General features: G+C 39.0%; 1 protein-coding gene across 3 annotated transcripts in view; it reads left to right on the top strand.

The window, feature by feature from the left end:
- Nucleotides 1–23,755, top strand: part of MYPN (myopalladin) — a 101,924-nt gene that overhangs the window by 7,697 nt on the left and 70,472 nt on the right. Inside the window, exon 2 of one of the 3 annotated variants that reach the window (XM_004049489.4) lies at nucleotides 4,061–4,963. In XM_004049489.4, the coding sequence (XP_004049537.1) occupies nucleotides 4,062–4,963 (902 nt within the window). In that variant the 5' untranslated portion in view covers nucleotide 4,061. Of the gene's footprint in view, nucleotides 1–4,060; nucleotides 4,964–19,106; nucleotides 19,239–23,755 lie in introns of those variants that run through there. The other 2 variants (XM_063710051.1, XM_063710052.1) reach the window with 2 other exon arrangements.

Here is a 23,755-nt window from a genome sequence, read left to right as displayed (position 1 = left end):
CATAGTGAAGGAGACAGAGAAGAAAATACACACACTTCATATATTGTGATAAGTACTGTGTTTGGAGACTGTGTCAAGGACAGTGAGCTTTGGGAGCACATTGGAGAGGTACCCAACTCAGGGAAGAGAAGAAATCCCAGGGCAGTGATGTCTCAGCTAGGAACCAAAGACCATGTAGGATTAGGCCTGATAGGATAGTGAAAAGAGGTGGGCACAGGAAGCAGTCCAAGCAAAGAGAATACAAAGATCTGAAGTCAACACAGTTAATTCATGAGACTGTATTTCAATAGAATACAGATACACTGAATTAACTATGAATGTAGACTTTGGTTTTTCTTCAAATTTTTCCTCGGATCAAGCCACTTCACTAGTTCTGCCTCCATTTCTTATCTATAAAATGGAGGCCATGATACATGGCCATAGCTGTTAAATAATAATAATAATAATTATTATTATAGTAATAGTAACTTCCATTTATTGAATGTTTACTAAATCCCAAGCACATTTAATCATCACTTCTACCTATGATATGGCTACTACTATTATATCTGTTTTACAGATGAGTAAACTGAGGCGTATAGAGTTTAAACTTTCCCAAGTTTATACGAGGATATTAGGAAGTGTCAGAAATAGGATTTGAACCCAGTTCTATCTAATGCCAAAGTACTAGGTCATAAGTACTACATTAAAACATTAAAGAAATCTTTATTTTGAATACCTGAAAGTTTTGTTGTAATAATTTATCATAACCATAAACATAAGAACAGGTACATTAACACCTCAATTGGCTTCTTTTCTTAAAAAAAAAAAACTTATCTAAGAATTTTATTTTCTATTTCCACCACAAATATAAACTTTTTTAAAGTTCTTCAACTTTAATATCACCTTCACCAAAGCATTGTTTTTTACGAACATCAGTTGAATACCCATTATAGTGGCAAGCCCTATTTTAAGGACTTTGCCTTTGATGTTATTAATCCTCACTCCCCTGGGAAATAGATTTTTTCATGTTTTACAGATGAAGAAACCAAAGCTCAAATAAGTTAACTTCTCAGAGTTACATAATTGTTACGAGATGAAGCAGGATTTGGAATTAGATCTATCTGGTACCAAGGCCAATGCTCATTCCATGTTGCCTCAGTATAAAAGCTATCTCAAAATAAAGAGTAAAAGACAAAGTCACATTAAAACACAATATACAGGCTAGGCACAATGCCTCATGCCTGTAATCCCAGAGCTTTGGGAGATGGAGGTGGGAGGATCACTTGAGGTTCTTTGAGTTGGAGACCAGCCTGGGCAACATAGAGAGACCTCGTTCCTACAGAAAATTTAAATATTAGCCAGGTGTGGTGGTGCGTGGCTGTAGTCCCAGCTACTTGGGAGGTTGAGGAGGGAGAATTGCTTGAATCCAGGAGTTTAAGGGTACAGTGAGCTATGATCATGCCACTGTGCTCCATCCTGGGTGAGGGAGTGAGACCCTGTCAAGAAAGAAAGAAAGAGAGAAAGAGAGAAAGAGAGAGAGAGGGAGGGAAAAGAGTGATGAAGGAAGGAAGGAAGGAAATTTAAAAAACCACAATAAACAGTAATGTCCAATGAATAGAGAGAAAGCCATCCTGATTTATAAGGCACTTAATTTCCCCTCCATCTAAACAGAAACAGAAAATTAAACGAGGCTAAAGAAATAGTTGAGTTACAAATGAGGATTTTCGGTATATTAATTACATTTTCAAATAACATTTTGCACCTTATTTCATATATCTTTAACTATTACTACATGTATTTGGTGCACAAATGAGAAAGATTTTCAATTGGGGTATCAATTATACTTTCATATACTATTTTGTATATTATTCACTGTTCCACAAAATTTAATAAATAGCCATATAGTTCTATTTAATGAGTAATAATTTAATTAACTAATTTCTTATTACTGAACATGGTTCCAATTTTTAAATATTATCATGTGATAAACACCTTTGTAGACAAATCTTTGCCCTCCAACACCTTTGCATTTTATTTAATTAATTAATTAATTAATTTATTTATTTATTGAGACAGAGTTTTGCTCTTGTTGCCCAGGCTGGAGTGCAATGGTGCGATCTTGGCTCACAGCAACCTCCGCTTCCCAGGTTCAAGTAATTATCCTGTCTCAGCCTCCTGAGTAGCTGGAATTACAGGCGCCCACCACCACGCCCAGCTAATTTTTTGTATTTTTGGTAGAGACAGGGTTTCACCATGCTGCCCAGGCTGGTCTCAAACTCCTGACCTCAGGTGATCCACCCGCTTTGGCCTCCCAAAGTGCTGGGATCATAGGCGTGCGCCACGGTGCCCTGTCACCTTTGCATTTTAAATTAATCTTTTTTAAAAGGCATAATAGACTTCATCCAAATAAGTAGCTCTAGTAGGGGCAATCTCAGTCTGTGGCAAGTAGGTGGGAAAAATATTTTACTGTGGATGGTCCTTTCAGTCATCTCTAATTGCTTCTCAAGGTGGCTGCCTACTTTGCCAAATCAGAGGTTAGTTTGGGATAGCATTCTAGAAGTTTGGGAACTGGGACAGTTCCTAGGAAGCCTTTTGTGTGATATAAGTGATGCTGTCATATAAGAGAATGGAAAGAAATCAACTGAAGTAAGTTCTATTATAGGATGTTAAAGCCAGAAAATATTTAGAAGATTACTTTTTTCTCCACTTTCCCACACAGTAGCCAAGAATGGCAAATAGTCTTCACCTCCATTGCCATCTCTCATTGGTGATGGCTGAAGGAGTGGAGTGTTAGGAAAGTCAAGGTCAAGGGGAAAGTACAGTATCACTGAGCTGCAGCTTTTAAGGATGAGAGAGAGTAGTGACAGCCTAAGTCACAAATTTGCCGTCCTTTAGTAAATGTTTGAATGAATAAATGGATATAATATTAAAAATACAAAATTGGCTTGCATTATTATATTACTTTCTTAAGACTTTAAAAATATTTATTTTTTGAATAGGTAATATCGTATAATTAAAATTCAAAAGTTAGGAAGAACACAGAGCGAAGTCTCCTGCCAAGCATCACATTCCATTATATCTCATTTCCCCTCTTAACCAAAGTTAATTTAAGATTTTTTAAAAACCTAGGCTCTAACTCATATCTTTGTAGCCTAATATGAAGAAGCTAAATCATCATAGTTTTCAAGAACAGGTTGAGCCTAATAACAACATTGAATTTAAACAGCTTGTCTCTAGCAAGCTTGTCAAAAAACAAAAGCATTGTTTACTTTCCATGAGCTAGCTAGATCAAGTTCATATTTTCAGTAACTAGGTGAGATTATGTTGTCAACATCTTTCAATTTCTATAATTCTATTACATTCAAGGTAAAGAGGAGAGGGTGGAGAGCAAATCTCTGTGTATGAAAGCACTGTATAACTAAAAGACCATTATCGACATTATCAATATCAGGCTTAGAAATGTTATTTAATATTATTACAGTTATGTCATGGCCTTCACAACTGAACTTGCCTTTAAAGAGTTTAATAAAGTGGTAATCATCCAGGTCTTTATTTTCAATTTCAGGGAAATTTCATTCTGTTCTTATTTATTTCATAATTTGAGAGTAATATTTAAGTCTTTAAAGTTTGTAAAAGGGGGAGGGCACAGTGGCTCACCCCTATAATCCCAGCACTTTGGAAGGCTGAGGTGAGTGGATCACCTGAGCCCAGGAGCTCGAGACCAGCCTGGGCAACAGGCAAAAACCTTGTCTTGCAAAAAATACAAAAATCAGCTGGGTGTGGTGGCACATGCCTGTAGTCCCAGCTACGTGCAAGGGTGAGGTGGGAGGATCGCTTGAGCCCATGAGGTGGAGGTTGCAGTGAGCCGAGATTGCATCACTGCACTCCAGCCTGGGTGACAAAGTGAGACCTTCTCTCAAAAATAAATAAATTAATTAAAAGTTTGTAAAAGTATTAAAATTAGGCAATTCTTTATTTTGAACTTTAATTTCTAACGAGTCTGCAGTGCTATAGTAGACATAGACTTGTTATTCCCTAGAAATGATCCAAACTTTTTGTTATTATTATTTTGTGACAGCATGCAAGACGACAGCATAGAAGCTTCTACTTCCATATCTCAGCTTCTAAGAGAGAGCTATTTAGCTGAAACCAGACATCGGGGAAACAATGAGAGGAGTCGAGCGGAGCCCTCCTCCAACCCTTGCCATTTCGGCAGTCCTTCTGGGGCCGCTGAAGGAGGCGGAGGCCAAGATGACCTTCCAGATCTTTCAGCCTTTCTGAGCCAAGAAGAATTAGACGAAAGTGTCAATTTGGCAAGACTGGCCATCAATTACGACCCTTTGGAGAAGGCAGATGAAACTCAAGCTAGAAAACGACTTTCTCCTGATCAGACGAAACACTCACCTAATTTAAGTTTTGAGCCTAACTTCTGCCAGGATAACCCTCGAAGTCCCACGAGCCCTAAAGAGAGCCCCCAGGAGGCAAAAAGGCCACAGTATTGTTCTGAAACCCAGTCCAAAAAAGTATTTTTAAATAAGGCTGCCGACTTCATTGAAGAGCTATCCTCCCTTTTCAAATCCCACAGCTCCAAAAGGATTAGACCTCGTGCCTGCAAAAACCACAAGAGTAAACTGGAATCTCAAAACAAAGTTATGCAGGAAAACAGCTCCAGTTTCTCAGATCTGTCAGAAAGACGAGAAAGATCTTCTGTTCCCATCCCTATCCCTGCGGATACCAGGGATAATGAAGTGAATCACGCCCTGGAACAGCAGGAAGCCAAGAGGCGTGAAGCGGAGCAGGCTGCCAGTGAGGCGGCTGGTGGAGACACTACACCAGGGTCTTCCCCTTCATCTCTGTACTATGAAGAACCTCTGGGGCAACCTCCCCGGTTCACTCAAAAGTTACGGAGCAGAGAAGTTCCAGAAGGAACTCGAGTACAGTTGGATTGCATAGTGGTAGGAATTCCACCACCTCAAGTAAGGTAAAAATGTCCCATTGGTAATGCTGAGTAATGTTGCTTTCCATCTACCATGACCCTCCCAAGTATTATCATTTAAGCACCTGGTTTACAAAATTATATACTCCCTTTGAGAAAAGTAGTCGGTATCTAAAGCAGCCTGGTCCAATAGAAATGTAAACCTAGTCACGTATGTAGTTTTAATTTCTCTAGTAGCTACATTTTTAAAAACTAAAAAGAACCAGGTGAAATTAAAGTTAATAACATACATTATTTAACTAACATATTAAAAACATTATCGTAGGCTGGGCGCAGTGGCTCACGCCTGTAATCTCAGCATTTTGGGAGGTCAAGGCCAGCCGATCACCTGAGGTCGGGAGCTCGAGACCAGCCTGACCAACATGGAGAAATCCCATCTCTACTAAAAACACAAAAATTAGCCGGGCGTGGTGGTATGCGCCTGTAATCTCAGCTACTCCGGAGGCTGACGCAGGAAAATCGCTTGAACCCGGGAGACGGAGGTTGCGGTGAGCCGAGATCGCGCCACTGCTCTCCAGCCCGGGCAACAAGAGCGAAACTCAGTCTCAAAAATAAATAAATAAAATAAAATAAATAAAAACATTATCATTCAACATGTAACCAATATAAGAATTATTAATAAGATATTTTACATTATTTTTATTATACCAGGGATTTGAAACTCGGCGTGAATTCTACACTGACAGCATATTTCAATTTGGATGTTAAATTTTCCTAGGGAATACAACCTTCATTTTGGCCGGGCGCAGTGGCTCCAGCGTCAGCGTATAATTCCAGCACTTTGGGAGGCCGAGGCAGGCAGATCAGTTGAGGTCAGGAGTTCAAGACCAGCCTGGCCAACAGGGCGAAACCCCATCTCTACTAAAAATACAAAAAAAATTAGCTGGGCGTGGTAACAGGCATCTGTAATGCCAACTATTCAGGTGGCTTAGGCAGAGAGAATTTCTTGAACTTGGGTGGCAGAGGTTGTAGTGAGCCGAGATCGCACCACTGCACTCCAGCCTGGGCTACAGAGCGGAGGCTCCATCTCAAAATAAGTAAATTAGGCCTGGCGCAGTGGCTCACGCCTGCAATCCCAGCACTTTGGGAGGCTGAGGCGGGCGGATCACGAGGTAAGGAGATCGAGACCATCCTGGCTAAAAAGGTGAAACCCTGTCTCTACTAAAAATACAAAAAAAAAAAAAAAAAAAAATTAGCCAAGCATGGTGGCGGGCGCCTGTAGTTCCAGCTACTTGAGAGGCTGAGGCAGGAGACTGGCGTGAACCCGGGAGGCGGAACTTGCTGTGAGCCGAGCTTGCACCACTGCACTCCAGCCTGGGCGACAGAGCGAGACTCCTTCAATAAATAAATAAATAAATAAATAAATAAATAAATAAATAAATAAGTATAATTAAAAATTCAGTTATTTAGTTGCACGAGCCACATTTCAAGTGCCCAGTAACTGCATGTGTCTAATGACTACAGTATTGGACAGCGCAGGGCTACAATTTATAGCCTAAAAAAGGTCTCTATGCAATGAATACCTGCAGTATTTTTTTAAACTTTAAAGAAACCCAAATAATAGCATAAAAACCTATAGAATTGGGCTGAGGCTAAAGTCAATTTAAAGATTCATTATACATGTATTAAATGCATTATACACTTTCCATGTCAGCTTCATGAAAGCTATGACTGATGGATAGAGAGGTTATTCATCTTTTATTTGCCTACCATGGTCAGCTTTTCTGTGAGGCAAATGCAGTGCAAGTTTCAGGACGCCTCATTTGCCTAGGCTATACCTAATTTTGCATTCTAAGTTTATTTTACTTTTTAAAGGAGCCCTTCCACATTTATGAGCTTCAGGTCCCACAAAACCTGGAACCAGCCTTAGCCCCTAGGGTAACATGTCCTACTTTTGATTTTATAATGGAATAACATGTGAAAAATGTGGTTGAAGTGGATTACTTTTGTAGAGAATTCCTGGTATTTAGAGTCCTATAAGAGTTACTTTGTGTTTGTAACTACCTGATTATTACTAGAATATGATTTCATTACTATTTAACATTTATTCTCTGTATGTAAATAGGGCATCTGGGCATCATCTTTTTATTCCATAATATTCAATTATAGGACAATAGTAGTATTAATAATAGCATTTTTGTTTATATATAGGCATATTAATTCAAGGGATTCTGGCCCAAAGACATATTCATATATTGATTTTTGCTTTTCAAAGGTGACATAAGGCAATGCCAAATATTATTTCTACAGTGGCAGATACATTTGACTATTAGGTTATCCTGCTGATCTCCTTGAGGGCAGGGATTCTGTTGTTTTTACCTTTGTGTCTTGAGCACTGAGCACAGCTTTGGGCTCATGGTAGCCACTCAGAAATGTTGAATGAGCTAGTGGATAAAGAAACAGGAAAACAAGAAACTCAACTTAGATTTAAATCAGAAGTGAGACAGTTGGCCTAAGATGTAGCAAAGGGTTGGAACTGAAAAACACAGGGCAGTGTCTACTCTTCTGCTCTGAACGTGCCTGATGATACTCCCTGGGACTCTGGTCGGTAATGCTAGTGAGATGTCATTACAGCCCCATGACAGCTACTACTCAGCGGCATCTGGTCAGTCTAAGTACTCATTTTTCAACCATGACAATCTCAGATACAAGAATGAATTCAATGCACCACTAAGAAATGTCAATTAGGAAGACATTCCCCACAAAGCAAAGTAATGTGGTGGCCACTCAGAAACCATTTAATCAGCCAACTAAAAATTTACAAATCTTCAAATTTAAAAGTGAAAGAAATGTACACAGTTTCCATGTAGCAATGCTAATTTTTCCTGGGAAGAATTTCTTTACTGACAGCAATCATGCCTGTATCCTAACCACTGGTTGGATGCTAGGAAATTAGTAGGTATATGCTAAATATTTTCTGAATGAGTTAGTACTTAATTTTATGACTGCAATTAGATTAAGAATAGAATTAGAATTGTCCGAGTAGACTATTAGCTGCCATTTTCCTAAGCACAGAATTTATATAACTCCAATCAGAAAGCAAATATTTAGTTAGTTAGTTAGTTTTTACTGTGTGTTCGGCACAGTGATCAATGCAATGACAGACACAATATAAATATGCATCCCTGCCTTCAAGGAGCTTGCAATACAATTAAAGAAATAATCCTAATTTTTATAGTACAAACTTTAAGTAGTGTCAGGTGTCAGAGAAGGAGTGAAGGACTAGAAAAGTCAAAGAAGTCTTCAGAGATGTAGGAGGATTTTACTTGAACTTTGAATAGTGAAAATTTAGGTAGAAAGTTTCTTATTTACTCATTCAACAAATATCAATTGAGTTACTAAAGTGATTCACTGGGAGTACAAAACAACTGTGAGCTAGTGGAGGTCATAAATCTTGTTTTGAAACCAAATCTAAACTCTTCTGAGAGGGTGGCTCACAATCTAATAGCTAGGAATCAGGCAGACAGCAAACAAATCAATCACTGCAGTATTATGTAATAAGGGCTATGACAGGAGTCTGTAGAGGAGGCAGTGGTGGCTTAAAAGAGTATATGAGTTGCTTGGCCTGGAGTGCATGATAAAGGAAGTGTTAACACAGGAGGTAGAGGAGGCCAAGGGTAGAGGGGAAAGCAAGTGCAAAGCTCCCGAGGCAAGTGTTATCAGGGAACCATAAGTACTCGTCTATGTCAAGAACATAGGGTAAAGGTAAGAAAGATTAGAGATAAGGTTGAAGAGGTAGGTGGAAGGAATGGGTCCTTTCAGGCCAGGTCACTTCAGCATGTTTATGGAAAGGCACAGACTCTCTAATTATAATAATATTTTTTATATAGCAGGGAGGACACTGACCAAACTGGAAAGGAGAGTAGAGTCAGATGACTTCGAAGAACCTTGAAAGCAAAGCAGAGTAGTTCAGACTTGGTTTCAAAACAAACTGGAAACCATTTAAGGTTGTGTATAGGGAAGTAACAAGATGAAAGGGAGGATTTAAGAATAATTAATCTGGAAGAATAAGTCACATCTGGAAAAAATGAAGCCATGAAGCCACTTAGGAAGCTGCGGAAGGTATCCTAGGCATCTGATGCTCTGGTCGGACTCGGGTAGGTGTGGTAGGAACGAGGAGGAAAGATGTCAGCGAGCAATGTTTAGAAGAAAAGAAATCAAGCTGAACTTGGTGACACACCGCAGAGGAAGGATGGGTATACAAAATTTACTCCACAAGTTTGTGGACCTGGATACTTGAAAGAAAGATGGGGTCTCCAGCATGGACTGAGATAAGGGAAGAAGTGGCTGGTTTGTGGAGGAGGTCGATGGGAATTTGAGGCTGAGGGGACAGAAGGACCATTTCCAGTAGGCAGCCAGAAATGCAGGACTGAAAGTCAGATGAGAGAGTAGTGGAACTAGAAACATTCCAAGGAATACCCTGGACACTGAGAAAAGCCTGACACAATATCTCTGTACTTACAAAGGAACTGTAAACACAACTAATTCTTGGAGCCATCTCCTAGTTGGTTCAGTCCAGTGCTAGAGTGGAGTAGTGATTTTGACACAGAGTCTCTCCGTCACTCAGGCTGGAGTGCAATGGCCAGATCTTGGCTCACTGCAACCTCCGCCTCCTGGGTTCAAGCAATTCCCCCACCTCCAAGCAATTCCCCTGCCTCAGCCTCCCAAGTAACTGGGATTACAGGTGCCCGCCACCACACCCAGCTAATTTTTTGTATTTTCAGTAGAGACGGGGTTTCACCATGTAGGCCAGGCTGATCTCGAACTCCTGACCTCAGGTGATCCACCTCCCTTGCCCTCCCAAAGTGCTGGGATTATAGGTGTGAGCTACCATGCCCAGCCTGGGACACATATATCTTTTTTTTTTTTTTTTTTTTTTGGGGGGGTGAAGTCTCGCTCTGTCACCCAGGCTGAAGTGCTGGAGTGCAGTGGCACGATCTTGGCTCACTGCAACCTCTGCCTCCTGGGTTCAAGTGATTCTTCTGCCTCAGCCTCCCGAGTAGCTGGGATTACAGGCGCATGCCACCACGCCCGTCTAATTTTTGTATTTTTAGTAGAGATGGGGTTTCGCCATGTTGGTCAGGCTGGTCTTGAACTCCTGACCTCATGATCTGCCTGCCTTGGCCTCCCAAAGTGCTGGGATTACAGGTGTGAGCCACCGTGCCAAGCCTGGGACACATATATCTTTTTAAGATATAGTAGTGCTATTGAGTTTTGAAGAGGGGTGGGGTAGAGACGCCTGGAGCCCTACTTGTTTGTTCGCCACTGAAACTTTTGAGGCATCTCCACAGGACCCAGGAAAACAGATTTTGATTCAGAGGATTTCCTTAAAAAATATGTTAAAATAACAAAGTAATGAGACATTTTGGTTTGCTAAATAGGAACACCACAGTCAATAAGGATAGTATCCTTTTTTGCTATCTTAGCAAGAAAATATAATAAGCATACTGGGCAACTGAAGCCTAACCTATGTGCTCCTGTGTATTATATAATCAGTATTTTGCCCATGTTCTTGTAACCCTAGTTTAACAAGTTGAAAAATTATTTTGTTTATATTGTTGATTTCCAAGTTAATTGGGTAGAAATTGTTGTATAAGTAGGGGTGGAATCCTGTATCACTGAAGCTAGTGTGTTTTGCAAGCCTGTTAATCTTTCTTGGACATAGCTTCATTGGAGGAGTTGTCTTAGAAAATGAAATACGTTCATGTATTACCCAGAGATGAAAGAGTCTGTGAGAATTCACAGCAAATGGCCGTGATCCTTTCCTGTATCCCAGCTCCAAATTCTTTCCCCAGGAATGTACAGCTGGGTAACTCTATGTTTGCTTGTACACAACCTTTAGAGGCAGCACAAATTTACCTTTTATAGATGTTGATGCCTGCTATGGCTGTTAAGTTTTGTTATTGCCGCTTCTAGACATTTGTCTACAAGTAGTGTAGGAAACAAAATAGTTATAAATAAAAAGCATATCTTAATTTCATATTACACTATTTAGAGGCTTTTTCTTTCTACTTTTTGGGAAAATCTAGATACCTTCATTCATTCATTCATCCAACAAATATTAAGTGCCTATTTATGTGCCCCATACTGTTGTAGACACTAAGGTTAAAGCAGCAAACGAGACAGCCAAATTCCCTGCCTTCATGCAGCATAGAGTATAGTAAGGAACACAGATAATAAATACAAATTCCATAACTGTTTATATAGTTACAATTGTGATAAATGTTATAAAGGAGGGAGCATATAGCAAAGGGACCAAACCTTATGGGTTGGGAAGGTTTTCTTGAAAATCGATATTAAGGCTGAGACATAAAGGACAGCTAAGAGTTAGGCTGGCAAAGTAGGCTGTGGGGAAAAGTGTTGCAGGCTGAGGGAATAGAAAATTTGAAGCCCTTTACGCAGCAAGTTAATTGGTGAGTTTAAGAAATTGAAGAAACCAATTATGTCTTGATGTCACTAAATCTTAAAGAGTGAGGGGGAAATGGTTTGAGATAAGCATAGAGAGAGACTAGAGGCCAGATTCTCTCTCTCTCTTTTTTTTTTTTAATGTGCCTTAAACTAGTTCCAAGAGGTCAGATTCTGAAAGCCTCCTAGAGCAGGCTACTCAAAGTGGGTCCATGGACCAGCAGCGTCAGCTTCACCTGCGACTTGATGGACAGGCAAATTCACAGGCCACATCTTGGACCCACTGAATCAGGATGTCTAGGGAAGAGGCTCGGCCATCTGTGTTCTAACAAACTGCTGATAATTTGTTGAAGATAAGCAATGTGTGCAAAGGGGTACATTGTTCTAGTCTCTCTATGTATGTTTGAAGGTTTTGATAATGAAAATATTTTTTAAAATAATATTAGTAACTTTTACATGTTTTAAAACTGATACAAGTGAAATCAGAATGTCTATTTTCTTCTACTACTTGAATTTTTTTCTTTAAAAAGTATATCCATGTTACACACAACTCTAAACCACTTGTTTTCATTGCTATGCAGTATTTTACTGTATGGCTAGAATAATATATCATTGATGTACATTTGGGTGGTTTACAGGTTTTTTCCTAACATGAACAATGTCATTACAAATGTTCTAGTATGGTACACAAGCTTTTCCTGGTGAATGAGTGTGTTGGGCATAAAATTGCTGGCAGACTATGTATAACTTCAACTTTATGATAATACCAAATTGTTTTCCAAAGGAATTGTTTTGATTTACATTCCCACCAACATTGTGTAAGAGTTTTGGTTGTTCTACATCATTGCCAATATTGATATTATTGTTTGAGACCAGAAGTGTTTCAAATTTCAATTTTTATTGGATTTTGGAATATTGCATTATACTTACTGATTGAGCATCCCAAATCTGAGAATTTCAAATCTCAGATGAGATTGGCTCTAATAAACATTTCCTTTGAGTGTTGTCAGCACTCAGAAAGTTTTAAATTTTTGTAGCATTTTGGATTACATATTTTTGGATTTGTGATGCTCAACCTATACCAGACTTTTACATTTTTGCCAGTCTGATGGGTATGAAGTATTATCTCAAGTGGTTTTTATTTTCATTTCCGCAGTTACAAATGAGGTTGAAATTTTTTTGTTCGTTGACCTTTCAGGACTCATGTTTTATGAAGGGCCTGTTTACATCTTTCACCCATTTTTCTATTGGATTTTTTGTTCTTTTCTTATTGATTTATAAAACTTTTAAAATATCCTGGATAGACTGGGTGTGGTGGCTCACGCCTGTAATCCCAGCACTTTGGGAGGCCAAGGCAGGCAGATCCCCTGAGGTCAGGAGTTCGAGACTAGCCTGGCCAACATTGTGAAACCCTGTCTCTACTAAAAATACAAAAATTAGCCAGGCGTGGTGGAGGGCACCTGTAATCCCAGCTACTCGGGAGGCTGAGGCAGGAGAATTGCTTGAACCCAGGAGGTGGAGGTTACAGTGAGCCAAGATCATGCCATTGCACTCCAGTCTGGGTGACAAGAGTGAAACTCCCTCTCATCCTCTCGAAAAAAAAAAAAAGCAGCAATATCCTGGATACTACTGGATACTAGTCATATAACACGTTATGAAAATATCCTCTTCTGGTTTCATTTATTTTTCTATTTCCTCTTTTTATTTTTATTTTATTTTAGTTTATCTTTAGATAATTAGATATTCTTAACTTTTGCTCCAAATTAATTAATTTTTCCCTTTATGATGTTGGTTTTTGTAGTTTGCATCTAGTTTAAGAAATTCTTCCTAACCTCAAAGTCATAAAGATATTCTTGTATTTTGTCTTCTAAAAATTTCATAATTTTGTCTTTCACATTTAAGTTTTTAATCCACTTAAAGTTGATTTTTGTGTATAATGTAAAGCCGGGAACCCATTTTCATTTTTTAAGATTGGATAGCCAATTATTCTAGCACCAGTTGATGGAAAAGTATATCTTTTCCCCACTGATCTATAGTGTCAGCTCATCATAAATTGAAATTCCATAAACGTATGGGCTTTCTCTTATTTTCCTGTGATTTATTTATCTCGTTATAATAGGCTTTTCACAGCTCTTGGTTTCCAAATTTTTCATTTTAAGGATTTTTGGCCTTTCTTGCTCTTTTGCCCTTATAATATAAATTTTGGAATCCTCTTACCAAGTTTTAAAATCTAGGCCGGGCGTGGGGGCTCACGCCTGTAATCCCAGCACTTTGGGAGGCCAAGGCGGGCAGATCACTTGAGGTCAGGAGTTCGAGACCAGCCTGGCCAACATGGTGAAACCCCGTCTCTACCAAAAATACAAAAATTAGCAGAGCATAGTGGCGGGCACCTGCAGTCTCAGTTACTTGGGAGGCTGAGGCAGGAGAATCGCTTGAACTCAGGATGTGGCGGTTGCAGTGAGCCGAGATCGTGTCAGTGCACTCCAGCCTGGGCAACAGATCGAGACTGTGTCTCAAAAAAAAAAACAAGAACAACAACAAAAAAAACTAATAAGATTTTTGGAATTGCATTGAATCTGTATATCAATTTAGGGGAATTTGACATCTTTAAAATACTGAGCTTTCATAGTCAAGGACATGGTATATTTCTCCATTTTCAAAGGTATTCTTTAATTTCTGTCACCCAGGATGGAGTGCAGTGGCACAATGATAGCTTACTGTAATCTTGAACTCCCAGGTTCAGGTGATCCTCCTGCCTGGTTGTCCTGAGTAGCAGGGACTGCAGGTGTAAGCCACTATGCCAGCCTTCATAGGCGGTATTCTTTAATTTCTTTCAAAAAAGATTTGTAATCTTTTCTCTGGGTCTTACAAATCCTTGGTTAGCTTTATTCATAGGCATCTCATTTTTAATGATATTATTATTTTTTAATGCTATTATTAATGGCATCATTGTTAAAAATTACTTTCTATGTTTGTTATGTAATCGAAACACAATCAACTTCTATAACCTTGTTAAATTCATGAAACAATTCTCCTTTGGAGGACTTTTCCTCATTCAACAACCGCTAAATTTATGGAAATCTATCTATAGATTTTTGGGTGTGTTCTTCCTTTTTAATCCTCTATTTCGTATTTCATTATTTTTGCTGTTTTGAGCTGGCTAAATCCTTTGGTACAATGTTGGACAGAAGTGTCTTTTTCTGTTCAATACATGCTCTAGTCTTATTTCTGATCTTGAAGAGAATGCTTTCTAGCTCTATAATAACATATTATGTAGGATTTTGTTGTAAGTTCTGATGTCTAAAATACTAAGATTTTTAAAAATCATGAAAGGATGTTGAATTTTTTCAAGCACTTTTTCTGCATTTATTGAGCTTATCATGTGTTTTTCCCCTTTACTCTGTTAGTATGGTAAAGAATATTGATTTTATAATGTTAAACCAATCTTGAATTCTTTGGATAAACACAATTCTGTCATAATCCACTATCTTTTCATATATTTCAAGATTTGGTTTGCTAATTTTTAAAAGGATTTTGCATTTTTGTTCAAGTACAAAATTGGCCTCAATTTTCTTCCTCATATTTTTGTCAGAAGGTAATTGGCCCCAAGCCCCAATTGTGATATTTAATTAGTACAACTGGCATAGCCCTTGAGGCTGGTTATGGTTTACATCTTTCTGATTGGTAGTGGCATCCATTCTGAATCAGCAGTTAATTACTTCAAGTATCACTCCTGTCCAGACCATACTGCAAAGGAATGCCAAGATTTAAAGTTTGGGTAGATGACAAAAATCCCCTAAAGGAAATTGGCAAGGAACATCCCAAATGGTAGGGGGGATATAGGGCAGTCATAAAAAAGAAGAGTTGTTTCAAGAGGGATTAAGTAGTTGACTACAGTGAATACTAATTAGAGATCAAATAAGATGAAAACTGAAAAGTATCTTTTGATTTAATAACAGGGAGGCCATAATGACCTCAGTAAGAGCAGTTTGACAGGGTGATGGGCACCAAAGGCTAATTAGAAGTAGTTTAGCAGTGAAAAGGGCATCATCATCCCAAAATGGTAGACTGAGCACATGGGCCTATCTTCTCTTCCAACACCCCAAAAGCTAACTGGAAAACCATATAGAATGCCATGTGTAGACCTCAATTTTTTTTTTTTTTTGAGATGGAGTCTTGCTCTGTCACCCAGGCTGGAGTGCAGTGGCATGATCTCGGTTCACTGTAACCACCACCTTCTTGGTTCAAGCAGTTCTCCTGCCTCAGCCTCCGTAGTAGCTGGGATTACAGGTGCCTGCCATCATGCCCAGCTAATTTTTGTATTTTTAGTAGAGACGGGTTCTGCCATATTGGCCAAGCTAGTCTCGAACTCCTGACCTTATGCAATCCACTTGCCTCAGCCTCCCAAAGTGCTGGGGTTACAGGTGTCAGCCACCATGCCCGGCCTATAGACCTGAAATTTTAACAAATTTCTCAAAGGTAGAAAGCATATAGATGGAAGAGAGTCAAGTTTTGTGGGTCCTGAAGTGTACACAGTTTCGGAAGTCCCCTTTAAGATAAATAATGCAAATTGTAAATATGCAATTGGGTACAGGGCTTTGGAAGGGAGCCATGTAGGTGAAGAACCCTGAAGCTTCATTGGTTTCATGGTAAATCTGCCTCTAAGCAGGTGGAACTTGATTGACAAGAGAACCCAAAGCCCAAATTGTATCCCAGAGAGGACTGTTGCAGCATAAGGAACTCTCTGGACATGCTCCAGGCTCAGGGACAAAAGATACAATAAACGAGAGGGGGCCCAGGGCAGTCAGGGTGATTAATCTGGGAGCTACATTCAGAGCAGCTGTGTAGGTCAGTGCCTCCTGCTTCCCCTGCTTGGGCTGAGCCACAAGCACTGCCAATTTACATGGAAGCCAGAGCAGCCAATGTGTGCTGGACAAGCAGGGCAGCATCCCAGATAGCCAGGAGGACTGAGGAGCTACTGGTACACAGCACATGCCTACCTGAAATTACAGTCTGCTTCTCTCCAGCAATCACCAAACATATCCCCCTGTAATCAGAGCCAACCTCCACAAAAAAGCAAGATTTTCAAAAAGCTAAGAAGTCAACACCATGAGAGGCTCTAAATTGAACAAATAGAAGAACTTACTCTAAAAGAAAGAGTTAACATAGCAAACAGAAGAAGGGAAGAAATCATTCTTCAAAATCTATAATGTGCAAAAATTCAAGTACATTGAATTAACAATAACAACAAAACTAAAAAATTCAAGATGTTCGTTTGTTCATTCATTCAATAACAATTCATTCAGCACTCCCTACTAGTCTCACCACTATCAGGGACTATTCCAAATACTTGGGATTCATCAGTAAATAAAGCAAAGTTTCCTGCCATATTATATTCTAGATGAGGTGAAGGAGAACAGATAAATATTATATTTAATAAATAAGTAAATTATGTAGCAATTTAGTAATAAGTACTATCAGACAAAGAAAAAGAAGGATTTCTAGAGGAGACAATAAAAACTTTCTAGTCACCCCTCCTCAAAGTAATTTAATGTTTAAAAAAACTATTTTAGGAACTATTTTCATCTTCACATTTATTCATCCTCTCTTTTGTTATATCTAAAATAGGATATGTGGGCCAGACATGGTGGCTCATGCCCGTAATCCCAGCACTTTGGGAGGCTGAGGCGGGTGGATCACGAAGTCAAGAGATCAAGACCATCCTGGCTAACATGGTGAAACCCTGTCTCTACTAAAAATACAAAAATTAGCTGGGCATGTTGGTGTGCTCCTGTAGTCCCAGCTACTCTGAAGGCTGAGGCAGGAGAATCACTTGCACCTGGGAGGTGGAGGTTGCAGTGAGCCGAAATCGCACCACTGCACTCCAGCCTGGTGACAGAGCAAGACTCCATCTCAAAAAAATAAAGAAATAAATTAATTAAATTAAATTAAATAGGGTATGTGGTAAGGGGTGGTATTGATGTCTTGGTATTAGCCACTACCTACTTATGCTTTTCTTAAGTTACCAAGAAGTTTCTGCCTGGAAGAACTCAATAAATTATTTTATTTTATTTTATTTTATTATTTTTTTTGAAACAGGTCTCACTCCTTCTCCCAGGCTGGAGTACAGTGCCATGATCTTGGCTCACTGCAACCTTTGTCTCCTGGGTTCAAGCGATTCTCAAGCCTCAGCCTCCCGAGTAGCTGGGATTACAGGCACGCGCTACCATGCCTGGCTAATTTTTGTATTTTTAGTAGAGATGGAGGTTTCACCATGTTAGCCAGGTTGGTCTTGAACTCCTGACCTCAAGTGATCCACCTGCCTCAGCCTCCCAAAGTGCTGAGATCACAGGCATGAGCCACCATGCCCAACCAGAACTCAATAAATTTTAATAACACTTAAAACATAGACATATCCTCCCACTTACACTCCTACCCTCCCGTGAGTGGAACGTGGACATGAAGACTTAAGTTTACTAACTCAGTAGCAGTCAAACAGGACATACAAATTGTGTCACAAAATTCAACATAATTTTATTAGACAACATTTATTATTATCTTATTGTCCGATATACTCCAGTTGCACTCTGTATATGAAGAAGAGTTACTCTGATGCTTGGAGAGAGCTGGAAATGTGAGTAAGTAAATGTACTACTTTTTGGCTGTGTTTTAGGCCCCACATTCTTCACTTAAGAGATCAAACATTGTTAAATGAAGCTGGGCAAAGACAATTAAAGGAAAGTCCTTTTCTGGTGCACAAGCCTTCTTGAAAACATGAAAATGAAAAAAACTTGAGGCTATAATGACCCTAGTTGAGTTATTCAGTTAACATTCATACAACAAATATGTTTTGAGCAGCTAAAATGTACCATACACTGTGCTAGGTGTGGGATAGACAGAGGTAAACAAAACAAATGAGATAATTTTAGCCCTTGTGTTTATTGTCCAGTAAGGAAGAGAGACACTAAAACAAATAAACCTACAAATAAATATATAATTATAAAATATATAAAGGTTCTGGAAAGGAAAAGAACAGGGTGTTAGGAGAGGGAATAACAGAAGTTGGGATAGGGACTTTGGAAGGGCTGGGGCATGGTTAAAGAAAGACTCTGAGTAATCATTCTTTTACCAAGCGTTATTACTGGTGAGTCAGAATAACACATTCAAATTACGTTTAGAAGTTGTTAATGTGCTAAAACAATGAGTCATAATATTTATCCAAGCCATATTTTAGAATAAATAGTAACCTCACAGCAGAATGGTGATAAACAGCCAAAAGTCCAGTTACATCTGAAAAATGTGTCTCTTCAGTGTCTTCCTTCTTTCTTCCCAGGCTTGCTAGCTAGCCAAATGAGCAGATCTGGCAAGCCATCCTTGTGCATGAAAGGTGGGTCCTTTTCTTTAACCATCTGGACCTGCCCTATTTATCCCAATCATTGACTCATTTTTATTGAGCCATGAATCGTGCCTGGCACCTACTGCCATTCTGTAAGTGTCATGAGGATTTGGCATTCTAAAAACATGCCACCGGTCAGGGCATTTCTATGAAAGCATTCCCTAACATGGATGGAGGTTTGAGAGTATGGTTCCCCCTGACCCTCAAAAGTCTTCAGCATAGCAGGGTAAATTTAATACCTTTTCAGAAGCCAGCCTGATCCCTGCCTAATTTCTAAGTGGGTCATGCTGTTAAAGTCAGAGTGACGGTTACCGATTGTTTTTTTAGGCCTGCTGAGGCCATCCTGGCCATCTGAGTAAGGACAAAAACACTTCTGACAGAGAGTTTGGGCATTTGAATCATTCCACTTATCTCCTTCTGGCTATCCAATTGCTCATAGATGTTTCCACTCTCATTTTGGTAAGGACGAGAAATGTTTTCTAAATAATTTAGATAATCCTATAATGTTTGTATAATGGAAAGTATTAGTTTTGAAATAGCTATTGATATTTGTTTTATCAAGTTAATAGAGTTACATTGCTTTAAAAGCCAAATGTTATTAAAGAACAGACCATTTTCAACTCCTTTTTGCAATTTTCTGTTTATTTACCTCTAACTTCTAAATAACATGCCAGTGGTTCAAACTTTTTATTCTCAGGATCCCTTTACAATCTTAAAAATCAGTGAGACCCAAAGGAGGTTTTATGTGAGTTGTAATATTTTATTTATTTATCATATTAGAATTTAAAACTGAAAAAGATTTTAAATATTGTTTATTCATTTTTAAATAGTAATAATAAACATGTTAACAAAAAAATTATAAAAAATAACTACATTTTCCAAAATGAACAAAAAACCATTTAGTGAGAAGAGTAGCATTGTTTTTCATTGTTTGCATATCTCTTTAATATCTGGCTTAATGGAAGACAGCTGGATCCTCACATTGGCTTCTGCATCCAGTTTGTTGTATTATGTTGTTTGGGTTGAAGTAAATTTTTAAAAATCCAACCTTACACAGTTATGTAGTCAGAAACAGGAGGAGTATTTTAATAGTCTTTTCAGGAAATTGTGGCTATTCTTATTTGATACCATATTAAAATTAACTAGCAGTCGTTTCTGAAAGATTCGTTGCAATATGAAATCTGAAACCACACCAATAAACTTTTGTGCTCTGCTATACTGAAACCTACTGGTCTGTCTTGAACTTTGAATGGATAATATCACACATTGGTCATCAGGAAAATTAGTAATGCAGATCTTCCAAAAGGTGATACATTTTATTATATAATATTTTAAAATCACATTTGTTAATATCATCACTGATTTCATTAAAAAAATTTAAGTATTGGAAAACCATAAACTTACCGTGGAGGATACAAGTTTTCCAAACTTCTAATTTTCCCTTGAAACCTCAAATTTTTTCATTCCAACAAATACTATCAGTTTTTTTTTTTTTACTTGAAATGTCAGGTTTACTTCCTTCATTTTTGAGAAAATGTCTGCTGAATATCCAAGTTTGAATAACCATAATTTGTCTATCATTTGTTCTTTCAAGTTGAAATATTGTTTCATGCATTAAGCAGCTAGTTCAACCCTTAATGTAAACATCACACAAGTGTTCTTCCATATGCAACAGATTTTTATGCTATTAGTACTTATGCTATTAATACTTCTCATTTTACCACCCAAATATTAAGAACACATGGACTCAAGGTGGAGATTAATAAAAGTAATGATTTTTACTGCTTCATCAAGGACATTTTTTGGTGAAATGGAATTTTTCTTTTTCTTTTTTCTTCTTTTTTTTTTTTTTTTGAGATGGAGTCTCACGTCGTGCAGGCTGGGGTGCAGTGCCGCAATTTTGGCTCATTGCAACCTCTGCCTCCTGGGTTCAAGCGATTCTCCTTCCTCAGTCTCCTGAGTAGCTGGGATTACAGGTGTGCATCACCATGCCCACTAATTTTTGTATTTTTAGTAGAGGTGGGTTTTCTCCATGTTGGTCAGGCTGGTCTTGAACTCCTGACCTCAAGTGATCCACCCGCCTCAGCCTCCTAAAGTGCTGGGATTACAGGCATGAGCCACCGTGCCCAGCCTCTTTTTCTTTCTTGTTTCTTTCTTTCTTTTTTTTTTAATTGCAAGTGTGGTGGTAAATGCAATAACCACTAATCAGTTTTGCAACAGTGCTTTAATTTGTGTTGCTAAAGCACCAGCAATTAGACCCACTGTGGCTTTTGCACCATCAGTGTAAATGTCAATACAATGAAAAGGCAAATAATATCTTTGTATTATATAAAAATAGTTCTGTCTTCACAGAAAGTGAACCACACTTTCAGAACCACTGTGATATGCTTCTACTGCTATTGCTTGGTTTGCTGATGTTAGCTATTTCTGCTGACTTCCTATTCTGCAAGATGAAGGGTTAGCACCCCTTAAACTAGCATTCCCCTTGCTCTTTTCTTTATCACTTCATTATAATCATCACACTGTGGTTTAGGAAACTGCTTACCTTCCTGTTACTACCTAAGTACTGTTCACTACCAAGCCTGGTAGGGTAAAGTGAATGCTTCTTTGCTTGTACAACTCTTTATTTTGATCTTAAAGTTGATGACACCATTTTTTTTACATGCTTAGTTCTGTGTTTCTATTGCAAATTTGTCTTAATCCTCCAACAGATTTGTGTAACTTCTCCTAAATATTCTCTTCCATGCAGTCTTAGGTGATCCATAAGGCCCATGTTTTTCCCTAGAGAAATCCCTTTAGAAGCCCTTCTTCCTCCTGCTCCAACATGGAGCAGCTGCTGGCTCAGTCTGCAACTCAGCCTTCATTCCGGGACATTCACTAACGGCTCAGAAGAGGAGAAGTGACCTAGTGGGGAGATCTAAAAGCTCATGTTCCAAACTTGTAACCAACCTCCCTGTTTTAAGCTCTGTATCTCTTCTCCCATTGTCAGCAATCTTGTGTCTCCAAATCCCAAAACTTTCTGGGGTTCTGCTGCACAAATTGGCTTCTTCTTTGACTAATATCCCCAAGTGGGCACTTGGTTTCCACATTTCCCAAATCTCCTGGCTCCTCAACCTGCTTTCCACCTTCCACGAGTTTTGAAGTCTTAGATCTGCTATTGTCTCCCCTTCCATTCTTTTTGTCCTTATGGTTTTGTACCTTTAAAAAATTCTTTTATTCTCATTTTAGGGGCATTTCAGGAGGGGGGTAAAGATAAACATATGTGCTCCATATGTCTTGTTTAATCGGACATCCAGTATTTGAATTTGGAACTGCACACGCTCTGAGGATTTGTTTGTACAAGCTCCTTGTGGTCTTGGTAGTTTTATGCTTTGGGAGATTTATGAACCCATTTCAGCAGCTCTATGTTCTGCTGCTGCCACAACAGAAATCAAAGGTTGCCATAGAACTTGATGAAGCAAATAACAAATACTTAGAAAATATTAACTATGAATTTTTTCCATCATTCAGTCTTTCAACAAACCCATCAAACACTTATTTTCTGAGTACCTACCATGTGCCAGGGCACTATTGTAGGTGCTGACATTGTAGTGGTGAATAAGACCAATACGGTCCTCTCATGCACTTTGCAGTCTAGTGAAGGGAGCAAACCACAATAAAATAAACAAGTATATAAGACAATTTCAGATAGTAACAAATGCTATGAAGATAACAAATAGGGTAATGTGCTGGAATGACTGAGGATAAGGGGGCTATATTGGGAAGAGGGTCAGGGAGGGCCTCTCTGAGAAGGCAACATTTGAGCTGAGATCTGACTCATGAGAAGGACCTATCTTTGTAAAGGTCTGGGGGAGGAGGGTTTCAGGAAGTACCAAAATTCCAAAGTGGGGAAAAGCTTATGTGTTCACAGAATCAAAAGACCAATGTGGTTGGAACATATTGAAGGGAAGAATGATGGGAGATGGGGTCCAGAAATTAGAGCTGGAAAGGCAAATTTGGATGATGTCCCAAATAGAGGTAATAATTGAAACTATAGGATGAGATAAGATGGCCAAAGGAGACAGAGTATATAGAAAACTGTGGTAGGCACTGTGGATGCTTGCAGGAGCATCCAAGACACTGTCCTTACCTTCAAAACATTTACAACCTAGGAAACTGGTGAGGCAAGACACATTTTCAAAATAGAAAATAGTAAAAGCGTGTATAATCAAGTATTTGCATGACATAGTATAGGTTTTTTTTTTAGGTGAAGTTAGAAAATGTAACAATCATTCAGAATTGATGGTAAAATATAGCTTTGTGGAGGAGGTAATATCTGAGCCAAATTTTGATGGATGACTTATATTTGTAGTAGCTGAAAGGCAGAAAAAGAGAATCTCAGACAGAAAAAACATGGGCAGAGACTTGAATGTGGGGAGGTGACCATGACATATTTATGGAATAATGAAGAATAGCTTGACTGTTGGGAAGTAAACAGGTGAGTTTTCTTCAGTGTGCTTTAGAATCTTGCCTTATAGGATATGTGTGGTGGCTCATTCCTGTAATCCCGGCACTTTGGAAGGCCAAGGTGGATGAATCGCTTGAGCCCAGGAGTTCAAGACCAGCCTGGGCAACATAGCAAAACACGTATCTACTAAAAATACAAAAATTAGCCAGGTGTGGCAGCACGTGCCTGTGGCCCCAGCTACTTGGGAGGCTGGAGTGGGAGGATCACCTGAGCCCGGGGAGGTTGAGGCTGGAGTGAGCCATGATCATGCCACTGCACTCCAGGGCAACAGAGTGAGACCCTTCCTCCACCCCCGCCCCCGCAAAAAAAAGGGCCAGGCGCAGTGGCTCATGCCTGTAATCCCAGCACTTTGGGAGGACAAGGCGGGTGGATCACGAGGTCAATAGATCAAGACCATTCTGGTCAACATGGTGAAACCCGTCTCTACTAAAAATACAAAAATTAACTGGGCGTGGTAGTGTGCACCTGT

Source organism: Gorilla gorilla, chromosome 8 (assembly GCF_029281585.2).
Source record: "Gorilla gorilla gorilla isolate KB3781 chromosome 8, NHGRI_mGorGor1-v2.1_pri, whole genome shotgun sequence".
In the NCBI taxonomy this organism is placed as follows: domain Eukaryota; kingdom Metazoa; phylum Chordata; class Mammalia; order Primates; family Hominidae; genus Gorilla; species Gorilla gorilla.
The sequence above is the reverse complement of the archived record's forward strand: the minus strand, read 5'-3'. Positions and strand labels throughout refer to the sequence as shown.